This window comes from Meleagris gallopavo, chromosome 4, assembly GCF_000146605.3.
Source record: "Meleagris gallopavo isolate NT-WF06-2002-E0010 breed Aviagen turkey brand Nicholas breeding stock chromosome 4, Turkey_5.1, whole genome shotgun sequence".
Classification (NCBI taxonomy): domain Eukaryota; kingdom Metazoa; phylum Chordata; class Aves; order Galliformes; family Phasianidae; genus Meleagris; species Meleagris gallopavo.
In genome coordinates, this window is record NC_015014.2 from 28087538 (window position 1) to 28099481 (window position 11944).

Consider the following 11944-nt stretch of genomic DNA (forward strand, 5'->3'; position numbering starts at 1 on the left):
CAGGAAAAATAATTAGTTTTGTCACTAATTAGAACAAGAAAATTCTTAGAATACTGTAACCTTCTTTATATTACTGAATCAGTTGTGAAAACATTACGTAGCTTTTAAGAATGTCTGGAGTCCTAACCTGGCTCAGAACTTGTAGTACTGAAAGCAGGACCTTAACAAAAATGCATCTGAGCAAGTCTAATTTGAATTGTTGTGAATCTACTTATTGTGTGAAGGCTTTAATTCAAAGAGCATCTCTTGGTTTTGCAATAATTGAAGCTGGATTTTTATTCGTTTTAAGCAAAAGAAAAGATTGTGAGACACCTGTAATACCAAATTTTAATATACAAGATTTGGAATTTCTGAGGTGGTTAAATAAGCTAATCCACTGGAACACCTGTCTATTTTTAGTGAATCCTAAGATACTGTAAAGATTTTAGATATATATAATGAAATCACATAAATTAGCCTGCAGTACAACATTTTAAAGAGTGCTAAACATCAAGTGGGATTTCATAGCTTATTAGAATCCTCCTAGAAGTTCTGAAATCCCACATATTTAAAGAAACATTGTCACTGTTACTTCATCTTTCTTGTTACTTCAGGATCCCTACTGAACACTTTGGAAAGCAGTGTTTGAACTTGCTTAGAGACACCTTCACAGAGCCTGATTTTTCATGGAGAATGTACATAACACTCAAAATCAGAGCCTTCTGAATGACTCAAGCTAAGTTCTGAGAACCAACACTACAGAAATCTTTATTTTCTGACTCTTGCCCTTACCTAATTTCTCTATCTGAAATATAAAACATTCCTTGACGTAATGCAGTTATGTAAGCACTATTAAATACAATTCAGTTGTTTCTAAAGCTCTTTCAACTACTGCAAAGTATAGAACATCACCAAATAAAATACTCTGAAATGTACACAAGAAGCTTTTCAGCATATCTTACATCTTTCCCATAATCTTAAAGTTCAAGTACCAGAGCAATGCAGTCTCAGTAGGGTGAAATTGATAGTAATCCATATGATTCATTCATCCAAGGTCATGCACCCCATCCCCTCCTTTGCTTTATTTTCTTGATTTACTTAAATGTAAAGTTTTCTTTTTTGGGGGGGAAAAAAAAAAGCTTCATCCATGGATGAATGATTTATTTTTTTTTTGCTTGCTATGAAACAACAAGATGAAAGTGCAAGTTAAGTAACCTTGAACATATCTGTTCTTACTGGTCATTGGATTGCAATAGTTCAGAGTTTCATATCCTGATTCCTGGATGTCCACCTCAGTGGACTTTACAAGTTTCTCTATAACTTTAATCTGACACAAATTTCAGGATCTCAGCTCTGTGATCCACCGTGTATCTACTACATCTTCTGAGCAAAACTCAAACATTCTCTATCTTTTAGCAAAACAAAACACAAATATCGAGCTCCAAAGAAAATGAAAGTAGCTCCATTTGTGCAGCAAAAACTATTGCTTGCATCAACTATTGTAACTCTCCGTTCTTTGCAGACTGGCTCTTTCTTGCTATGCGCTAGGCTTTGGATTGTTTTTACCTTCATACCCTGTGCTTCAGCTACAGGAAGTAGAAACTGACACAACAGCTTTAGAACAATTTCTGTATATGCTCACCTTTGATCAACAACACTCTCCTGTCCCCCCCCATCAATTTGTCATTTTATTGGTCAGTCAGTTATAAACAATTATGAAGCTGTACTGAAAATATCTACAAGGAGTTTCTTTCACTGTTTCAGGCTTAGACTCTTAGGTTGTTGATTTGTTTTCTTTTTGCAGTACTTAATGTAAGAAGGTCCTTGCTCATTGCTAGAGGACCAGGGCATTTCTGTCCTGTAATAAATTTTTATAAACACAGTTATCAATGGTAGTAGTAAAGATGTATTGTTAGATTGCCCACCAGCCTAGTGTAGGGCACCAGCCTAAGCTCAGTAAGGGTCACTGCAGTCAGTGAAACTCAAAAAGTACTGCTTGAAAATCACATCTTTCCTTGGGATTTTTTAGTTTTCCATGCTCACTGAGGGTATGATGCAAACTATTTTATCTTCTTAAAATAACCCTGCCAGCTGTTAAGATAAGTTGTTTTGCTGAACTAACTCCAAGTTTTGCAAACAGCAGATCAGCTCATCAGTATTTTCTTCACTGTTTAATGTTAAGATGCTTTCAGTATGAGAATTATTTATTTTTTTTCTTTTTGGGAAGATAAATGTTGATACATCTTAAATCTTAGTGTATTCCCTTGATAGTATGATCTCTGTATCTGACGCAAAGAATCAGATAGACAGGAAATATTCTTGGAATGGCACTGCTTGACTTTCTTTCTAAATCTTAATGAGTTTCCTAAATCTAGTAACTCAAGTTGTTTCATTACATGGATCTTGCACTAAAAAGCAGCTAGTGTGTAGAAAAGTCATTTTAGACCTGAGGCACATTCATATTGCTGCAAACTGTTTCTTACCTTACAAAGTAGTTATGAAATTTATTTTCTTGAAAATCTCTTTATTTCATGTTACCTGTTTCTTCTTCCCTTTTTCCTCATTCCATTTCTACATTTAACTAAGTATACCTTCATCTCTAAGTCCAGCTACTGATACCAACAGCATCAGTATGGTTTAAACTGAAATGCTTCTTAAAAAAAAAAAACCTTTTTTTTCTTTTCCTACTCTAATATTCACCATTGAGGAAAAAGATTCTTTACAAAAGTGGCTGGAGATAAAAATAACCCAAAAGCTTGAGTTTGGAGATGTGGTTGTGTTCATCAAGGTAGAGATTTAAGAACAATTCAGTCTGAGCTGCAAAATCCCTAAGGGCTGAATTTGTCCTTTTTCAAGGTTGGCTGCCTTCATCTTGAATATTATTTACTGAATATTGTGGGGGGAAAAAAAAAGCATCACTTCCACTGTGGAGTGTACTTGTAGGTTGAATTTGGAAGTAGCACATTTTGATAAAAGTGAAAATTATGGGGTAATAGGGAAAAGCAAGCCCTTTGGCGTTAAGCAGAATTGGTCTTCCTGTTAAATGTTTCTTCCCTGAGGTCTTGACAAGGTGATGGCTTTTGGAAACCAGAGGTTCTCGATATTGTGTGTGCTGCACCAGGTGTCATGGCTTCTGTCAATCACTTGGGAGTTTACCTTGTTTTCTGCAAACCATCGTAGATTATCATTGTCTGCTTCATAGAAACTGAACTTAGGTTCCTAAGCATATGTCATCTTTCCGAGATAATTAGATGGCACGTATCCTTTCTGACCTTTGGCTTCTGCTAGCCACCATTCTTTATTGCCACTCACGTCAGAAAACCGAAGTATCCTAACCTTCTCATACTCCTGAAGACTGAGTTCCTGATCATTTCTTGCTTGAAATGCATAAACAGCATAGAAGGTCTGAAAAAGGAAAGTCACAAAATACAAAATCTGAATTCAGAAAAGTAGCCATGTCTTACCTGGCCATTGTGTGTTAGTATGAGTTCTGTATGTACAATGTATCTAATAACATGTATGTACAGAACTGCATGGTCTGCAATTGCTTACAGTATACAAAGAACAGGGCCAAAATAATAAGTAAAACTGAAGGGTCTTAGGAATTCTGCGTAGGAAGGAACAAACTAAGCTCATCAACAGAGCACTGTGCTGAAGTTTTCAGCTCACATCATGCAGCCTTGCATTGACTGGAGAATTTACAAGGTTTCAAAGGAGACAAACACCTTGTCTAAATCTCTGACTCTTAAATATAGCAGCTGTTAGGAGGGATCTCTTAAACCATCTTCTCAGCTGCTAGAGATCCTATCTGCAGTGATCTGATCTGAAGATGGTATCTACAAAAATTTTGGGCACCTCTGTGCCTTGCTGATCATCTTTGCTACAGCTGTCTTTTTAAAGGTAAGTGGGAAAAATCGCCAAGCAGCTCAAATGAGAACTGTGAGACATTGTACGTATGGTGGTGTAATGCAAAGGTGTGTTTTCTGTGAGACAAGACTAAGATTTGCAGTTGAACTGATTATCTTTTACCTCTTTGTAGCTATTTAAAAAAGCTAAAGGACAGAGGATAGCAAATTCGCCATGTCATTCTGACAGATTAGTACAAGAATTTTCCAGTGCAAAAAGGACCTATTTAAATTACAGCCATTATAACTGTGGATCTGAGATGAGAAAAATAAGACGACGGGCACAGCAGGTATCCTACTTACATGCTGATCATCCATATCCTGAGAATCTCCAGCCCCTGTGCTATTAGTTGTGGGATTTTCACAGGAGTGAAGAGATGAGTTGCTGTCACTCTTCTTGTGCCCTGAACTTGAGCTGCTGTCAGAGGATGGCCGTGAAGAGACAAAGAGGCTGATATTATCAAAATCATCATCACAGAAGTTGTTCTCTGCTATGTCCTTCTGCGCTTTGGCTGGATTGAAAGGCTTCAGGAAGGAGGAATACACATATCCCTTGAGGACTGGATATCACAGTAAAAAGAAAATAAATAAAAAAAAAAAAGCTGTTAAACCATTTTATGCAGCTGTCAGTACAACATAAGCAGACAGATGGGGCCAGAATGAAAAGAAATCAATAGGAGGCTGTTATTGGAATGTTTGTGTGCAGAACTTACTTCCTGTGTCAACGAGCCATCTGCTAGTACTTTGGAAGGGATCCTTTTGCTCCACAACAGCCACCACTTCTCCTTCATGCAGATCAATATCAAATTCCTGTGTGGCATTGCACTTGCGCTTAGCTTGATACAGCAGTTCTGCGCTGTATGTAGACAGTAGCTTGGATCTGTGATCTTCTGTTTGACGTGGGGATTCGAGCTGAAAAGAGTAAAAATTGTTCAGTAGGAATAATGTCCAGGCTGTTTGTTGAGCAGCACAGATGCATAAAAGGAACCAGTGTACATACTTCATGTGGCAACTGACTACACTTCTAAACGCAGATAAAAGAGTTAGTTACACAGCTGTATGTAACCAAATCTCCTTTGCATGTGCAGAAGGGACGTGTCCAACTGCTATGTTAATAGCTGGCCAATAACAGACAGATCTTGAAAGATATATAGGAGTATAACTAATTAAGTACTTCTTAGCCAGTACTCTGTTCTCATGAGCCTGTGTTCTGTATGTGAACTGTCACTGCTATAACTGTTTTTCCAGAACAATGATCTTTGAATTCCTCTGTAAAGTTGCAAAAAGTGTAATCAAAAATTATCAGAGGTGTGCTAAGGTCACGTAGCAACTTGCATGGCAAAGCACTGGCGCAGAAAATGAGTAGAAACAGAATGGTCTGCTTTTTGTACAAAACTTCCTTGCTATATCTGGGCAAGGTGCTATGAATTGCTGGAAGCATGTTTGGTTAGAGGGCTGAAAGAGAGGGGCCATACGTCATTGTGACTAAAACAGTGAGGTAGCAAGAGCATGTGTTCCTGCCTCACTGATGCAAAAATGAATCCTGCAGCTTCCTTAGCTTCTCCTGAAAGGTGACTTTACGTTGTAGGGTCAAGTAGACCCCTTGAATGCTCTGTAAATGTCTGATAAGATTAGGAACCACAGGCATGTGGATTTCTTAGTGGACTTTATGAATCTTCTGTTCTGGGATGTGTACGTGTTAATTTGTGTATACACACAAATCACATAGAAAAGCAGGATGAGAAGTTCTGAATAAGAGTAAGTAAATGTTAAGAACTCTTGCAGTACAAGAGAAGCAATCCAATTTACATATACAGCCTTAACATATGTATAAAGACCTAAGGATAATCAGAGGTGATCTCAAGTGGATTTCCAAGATAACAAAAAAAGAGTGTGAAGTCTTAAGAAGTTACTGGTCAATGGAACAGCTTCATTCCAGTAACACAATTCAGATTCCTAGTGAAGGGCCAAAACCCAGACCTCTGAATGACATAAACATAGATTTGTTTCAAAAGTGATCAGAAAAGGATTCTTTAAACAATTCAGATGTATAATACTCACTGGAGAGGGGACAGGTTTCTTTTTTCCCAAGCTCAATTTTCTTTCAATGAAGGTTGCACTGCTGTTTTCTTTCATGAAATTCAGCTTGTGAACCTCCTCCATCAACTGATGCTGCACTTCACAGATGCTTGAGGAAGACAGCTGCAAACATAAAGGTAGGTTAGATCTCATGAACAAAATGGTAATGAGATTTGAGACAGCATATTTGGTTTAATGGGCTCGAGACTAGGCTTCAGAAATCTGACAGGGTACCACTGTTTCCTGCAGAGCCTGTAGCATGCTAGGCACAAGACGAAAGAAAGATCTGTTTAAGAAAAGTAACTAATGATTACTGTTAGATTTACAAGACATAGTGATTTAAATTGAATCATTAAAAAAATATTCTAAACAGCAACAAAAATGTAAATGAGCAGCTTTGCATTTATGGTACTGAGCCACCTGCTTTCAGATGCAAATGTATATCAGAGTGGCCCATGTGCTGCAAGGCTTAACCCACAGCTGTGTTTCTGTGAAACTGTGCTGATACCAGGTTAAAGACACATGGATACTCTGTCTGAGGCACTGGGTAAGTGCTTTTGATGTGTACCTAACTCCAAATATGTTTGCTGATATAAATAGGAAAAAAATGAGGGGAGGGAGAAGAATTAATTTTTTAGGAAATGCACCATAGAAAACAATGCTTGACAGAGCATATTCCAAAATACTTAATGGTCAAATTATAGGGATCCAATTTCTTCATGCAGAAAAAGCCTTTATATTCTCTTTGAACAGTGCAGCTCTGTATTGATCCTGATCTTTTCTCAATTTTTCAGTCCTTTCCTGCCTCTAAAGTCAGCCCTTGGAAAAGGATACTCCAGAAGGGCCTCACTGCAATGTGTTTCTTATGCAGAATCTTATCCAAACAGTGCCTAAACATGCCTCTGGTTCAGGTGAGTGGATTTGGAGGTATTGTCATAGCTCTTTTTCTCAGATCGCAAGTCCTCCAGGGGAGTGAAACTTTGTGTAATTTTCACACAAATTAATAATAGCTCCATAATCTTGAGGTAAGGCTTACAGTGCACAGAAAGAGTTGAGTAGGCTGGAAGAACTGATGCAGTTATCTTAGCTCCAATAGGCATCCTTGGTGGCTGTGACTACATAAGAGAAATTACTTTAACTTTCTAAAACTGCCAACACAGACAGAACTATACCTTACTGACTTGTCCTGCCATGCAGGAGCTTCTGCAGCGTATCTGGATTTAAAAGCAACTTGTTTTCCATAGAAATTATTTCATCAGATCTCCTTAGCCTTACACCTGCAGGTTTCTGCGTGACTCTGCAGCTCTAACACTAGGAGGAGAGTTCATGCACTTCCCTAGAATTTCTTTTCCTGTGTCTTCTAGGCTGTTCAGGGCAGACCTAAAGAAACCAAGGCTTAAATGCTACTAACTGTCTCTATTTTGCCCTATTGTCTCTCCACTGATATTGCTGGAGCAGCTGTATTATGGTCATTCTCAATAAAAGGTGCAAGACTGACAAAATTCAAGCTGAGAACTTAACCTTTGCTGAGCTTGCAAAGGGAAGAAAAAAAAAAATTGATTGTGCTCAGCAAAACAATCAAAATCACAGTAGCTTTTAGGCATGTGTCCTACACACCGTACCCAAGGCATACAGAAAGAAAAAAAGAGAGATAAATAGGGCTTATGCCTAATTATAATGTACTTACTGGAACAGGCACCACCACAGCAGAATTTGATTGAAGTGCTGCAGACATAATACTTCTGAGGAGAGTAATGAAGCAATACAAACAGTTCAACACAATCTTTTTGGCTGTTCTGTTGAATACCTGAAGTTCTTCCACTAGCTGTGCATTTAAAGCCTCATAGTCTTTCTTTGCTAGATCAAGCTCTTCTCCTGGTGACCTCTGGAGGTAGCTGTTGTAGTCCAACAATTTGTCATAGCGCTTCTGGATGAGCTTCTGTGGGCCTGAAAACAAGGCTTGTAGTGCTGAGAGAGGAGTCAAAACAACCTTGTCTAGTTGAGTCATCTGGAAAGATATATAACAGACCCACACGTTACTTCATTCTCACAGTTCTTCAGACACAGTAACAGGTTCAACCTGATTGCAGCCCATCAAGAATCTGTTATTGACCCTTCCCAAAGCATTGCTGTCAGAGGCAGCTTCACAGCACAGGGTGTAGCATGAGTTAGAAATCCTTTTTAATGGTGCAAAGGAGGGGTAGGGGATAACAGATCTGCAGCTTACAGTGTCTGATAATGGAAATGGTCCAGTGGTCCATGGGGAGCCCATAGCCTGTGTTACTGTCCTTTGTGATAGCATGGAGGAAAGACCAAGCAAAGATCAGTGAAGGATAACCATGAGGACTGAAACTGAAGAGTAGATGATTGTGCTTTTCAGTGCCTCGTGGTGCTGCACTCGAGTAAAACTGAGAATTCCAGTTAATATAAACCCTAGAGGTATTGTTAAATGGCAATGATAGTTGTTGTTTCAAAGGATATCAAAACTTCCTTTTTTTTTTTTTGCTTTTATTTTTTCCTGTAAATAGCAGTAAATCAATTCCTGTTTAAGCAAACACAGACACTGATTAAAAAAAAAAATCCTTCTTACACATTCCTAATAGCCTCTAATCGTCTCAAAGGATTAATATTGCACTAAAAAATATATTTTTGATAGTCACATGTTGTAATATAGCACAGACTTTTGATGAGTAAACCTCATTGTCAAGTTAAAGCCCCTGAATGTTCTATGTGAAATAACTTGCTGGATCAAGTGTGGGAATAAAAAGGAAGCCATCCCTCTTCCCCTTCATAGCACACCACGGTTCAGGGCACATCTGTTTTAGGACCAGGAGTGCTCTCCCATGGCCAAGATGCTGTGCACTGGCTGCTAGCTTCTGTCTTATTTCCACTTGAAAGCAGTTTTTGATGTGTTAAAGAAAAAGTTTTTTCCAAACTGCTGCTCTTGATTTCCAGAAGTGAAGGGGCTATTGTGGATTTCTGCCCTAAAGTTTTCCCTAAAATACGAGAGAGAGGAAAGTATCCATTACTGACAAATGCAGAAAGGGGAAAAAAAAATTAACATGAGCCTATTACTGAGATCTCCATTGATAACATACATGTAAACATCTGCTCACCATGCAAAGTGAGGACATTATTAGTTTTTTTAAATATACATAGGATAAAGACTGTATGAAATGTAAGACAAACAAGTAGAAAACAAGTTAACATAGTTATTAAAAATTTACCACAGTTAAAATTAAGTCAGACTTCAGGCCTGATGGGTCCTGAGGCAGTGTCTTACAAAGTGTCTTCCTGAAAAATGGTTTTATGTTTCACCTGCTGTGGATTTTCTTCTGCTGCTTTGCTGGTTCTGGAAGTGGGGTGGGGAAGGGTGTCTTCCATACTGCACGCTCATCATTCAGTGTGATAGAGGGATTCCTTTTCCTCCCTTCATGTACTCATTCATTTTAAAGATATTGAAAAGATATTTCTGATTATTAAGTTTAATTTTTCAGTTTCTTTGTAAATTCTGGAACTACAAAGAAAAGGAAATTACACCATCTCACTTCCCTGTCATCAGACTAAGGAAAGCATAAGAAAACCTCCACCTCTGAACTTTACCAGGTTGAACTGTTTGAAGCAGCAGCCTGCCCCATTTTGAAGAGACATTTCAGTCTATCTTAGTAGAGTCAGATATTAGAGTTCCTTTGGACTCTGAAAGCAAGAGACTGGTTGAAAAGCTTGAAGTTTTTCAGAGTTGGGTTACTGTTTTTAACTGTTATAGGCTACATCCAAGTTGTTCACATTTTCCCTATACTAAGGATAGTAAATTGCTTGAAAAGGTAATAAAGCTGAAATTTTCTTGGATCTATGATTCCAGGAACTAATAGATCAGGACTATGCAGCAAAGATTTAAAAAAATAAAATAAATTAAAAAAATAAAAAATCACTATAAGACTGTGAATATTGGTTAAGAAAACTAGAAAAAACAGATCTGCGGCTCCTGTCTAAAGCTCAGCAGAAGCATGCAAACTTAGCATGATGATTTTAGTTTAATCCTAGGAACTTGCAAAGTTTTCTTTAGTTTTTTAGGGAAAATACATTTTACTTGGACTAAATTTTCTTATTTCCTATTGCAACTTATACAAAGAAACACTCATCTTTCCCAGTGGATTCCTAAGCTCAGGATCGGTGCGTCCTTGTGAGCAAGAAATTGGGAAAATGTGCCAGGACACCTGTGTGGATGAGCAAGGAGCTCATGCACAAACTCAAAGGAAAGACGAAGGTCCATGAAATGTGGAAAAAGGGTCTGACCACTTGGGAAGAATACAGGAATGTAGTCAGGGCCTGCAGGGATGCAACGAGAAAGGCTAAAGCTCGCCTGGAATTGAATCTGGCTAAAGTGATAAAGGATAATAAAAAAGGCTTCTTCAAGTATGTTAACAGCAAAAGGAAAACTAGGGAGAATGTGAGCCCTTTACTAAGTGAGGGGGGGGTTCTGGTAATGCGGGATGCTGAGAAGGCAGAGATACTGAATGCCTTCTTTACTTCCGTCTTCAGTGAAAAGGCTCTCCCTCAGGCTTCCCACATCCTGGAGGTTAGTGAGAGGATCTGGGGAATGGGAGATTTCCCTTTAGTCAGGAAAGAGGACGTGCGTGAGCGCATAGGCAGTACTAAGGTCCACAAGTCCATGGGACCTGATGGGGTGCATCCACGTGTGCTGAGGGAGCTGGCGAATGCCATTGCCGAACCGCTCTCCATCATTTTTGAGAGGTCTTGGATAACAGGGGAGGTCCCTGAAGACTGGAGGATAGCCAATGTCACTCCGGTCTTCAAAAAGGGCAAGAAGGAAGATCCGGGTAATTATAGGCCTGTCAGCCTCACCTCTGTCCCTGGAAAGGTGATGGAACAGCTTGTGCTGGATACCATCTCCAGACAACTGGGAGAAAAGGAGGTTATCAGGAGTAATCAGCATGGGTTCACCAAGGGGACGTGGTGCTCGACCAACCTGGTGGCCTTCTATGATGCTGTCACATGCTGGGTGGATGGGGGAAGGGCGGTAGATGTAGTCTACCTTGATTTTAGAAAAGCATTTGATACTGTCTCCCACAACATCCTTATAACAAAGCTGAGGAAGTGTGGGATAGACGAGTGGACAGTGAGGTGGGTTGAGAACTGGCTGACTGGCAGAGCGCAGAGGGTTGTCGTTGGCGGTGCAGAGTCTGGCTGGAGACCTGTAACCAGTGGTGTCCCCCAGGGGTCTGTGCTGGGTTTGGTCTTGTTCAACATCTTCATCAATGACCTTGATGAGGGGATAGTAGCCACTCAGCAAGTTTGCTGATGATACGAAGCTGGGAGGATTGGCTGACACGCCTGAAAGCTCTGCTGCCATTCAGCGAGACCTGGACAGGCTGGAGAGCTGGGCAGTAAGAAACCAGATGAGGTTCAACAAAAGCAAGTGTAGGGTCTTACACCTAGGGAGGAATAATTGCATGCACCAATACAGGCTGGGGGATGAGCTGCTGGAGAGGAGCTCTGCAGAGAGGGACCTGAGTGTCCTGGTGGACGACAGGTTGGCCATGAGCCAGCAGTGTGCCCTCATGGCCAAAAGGCCAATGGCATTCTGGGGTGCATTAGAAGAGCGTGTCCAGCAGGTCAGGAGGTGATCCTCCCCCTCTACTCTGCCCTGGTAAGGCCTCATCTGGAGTACTGTGTCCAGTTCTGGGCTCCCCAGTACAAAAAGACAGGGATCTCTTGGAAAGAGTCCAGCGAGGCCGCAAAGATGGTGAAGGGCCTGGAGCATCTCCCCTATGAAGAAAGGCTAAGTGAATTGGGTCTATTTAGCCTTGAGAAAAGACGACTGAGAGGGGACCTGATCCAGGTTTCTGAATATCTGAGGTGTGGCAGCCATAGTGGTGAGGCCAGTCTCTTCTCAGTGGTACGTGGAGACAGGACGAGGGGAAACGGACATAAGCTGCAGCATAGGAAGTTTCGCAATA

The 11944-nt window shown here is 40.0% G+C and overlaps 1 protein-coding gene across 1 annotated transcript; it reads right to left on the reverse strand.

The window, feature by feature from the left end:
* Nucleotides 1-1142: 1142 nt before the first annotated feature.
* Nucleotides 1143-9386, reverse strand: LOC104910652 (rho guanine nucleotide exchange factor 38-like). The gene is made up of 5 exons (XM_010709794.3): nucleotides 7651-9386; nucleotides 5946-6086; nucleotides 4598-4796; nucleotides 4188-4444; nucleotides 1143-3384 (listed from the first exon to the last, which is right to left on the reverse strand). Exons 1-5 carry the CDS (start codon nucleotides 7969-7971, stop codon nucleotides 3199-3201), a joined length of 1104 nt encoding a protein of 367 aa, XP_010708096.1. The 5' UTR covers nucleotides 7972-9386; the 3' UTR covers nucleotides 1143-3198.
* Between the last annotated feature and the right edge of the window lie 2558 nt (nucleotides 9387-11944).

What these genes read in the sequence shown, in the direction of transcription:
- LOC104910652 (XM_010709794.3), bottom strand. Translation starts at nt 7,971, where the DNA reads ATGACTCAACTAGACAAGGTTGTTTTGACTCCTCTCTCAGCACTACAA. An exon ending in CTGTGGTGGTGCCTGTTCCA is followed by an intron (nt 6,087 to 7,650) that starts GTAAGTACATTA and finishes TTATGTTTGCAG; the next exon opens with CTGTCTTCCTCAAGCATCTG. An exon ending in AGGATATGGATGATCAGCAT is followed by an intron (nt 3,385 to 4,187) that starts GTAAGTAGGATA and finishes TTCCTTTTTCAG; the next exon opens with ACCTTCTATGCTGTTTATGC.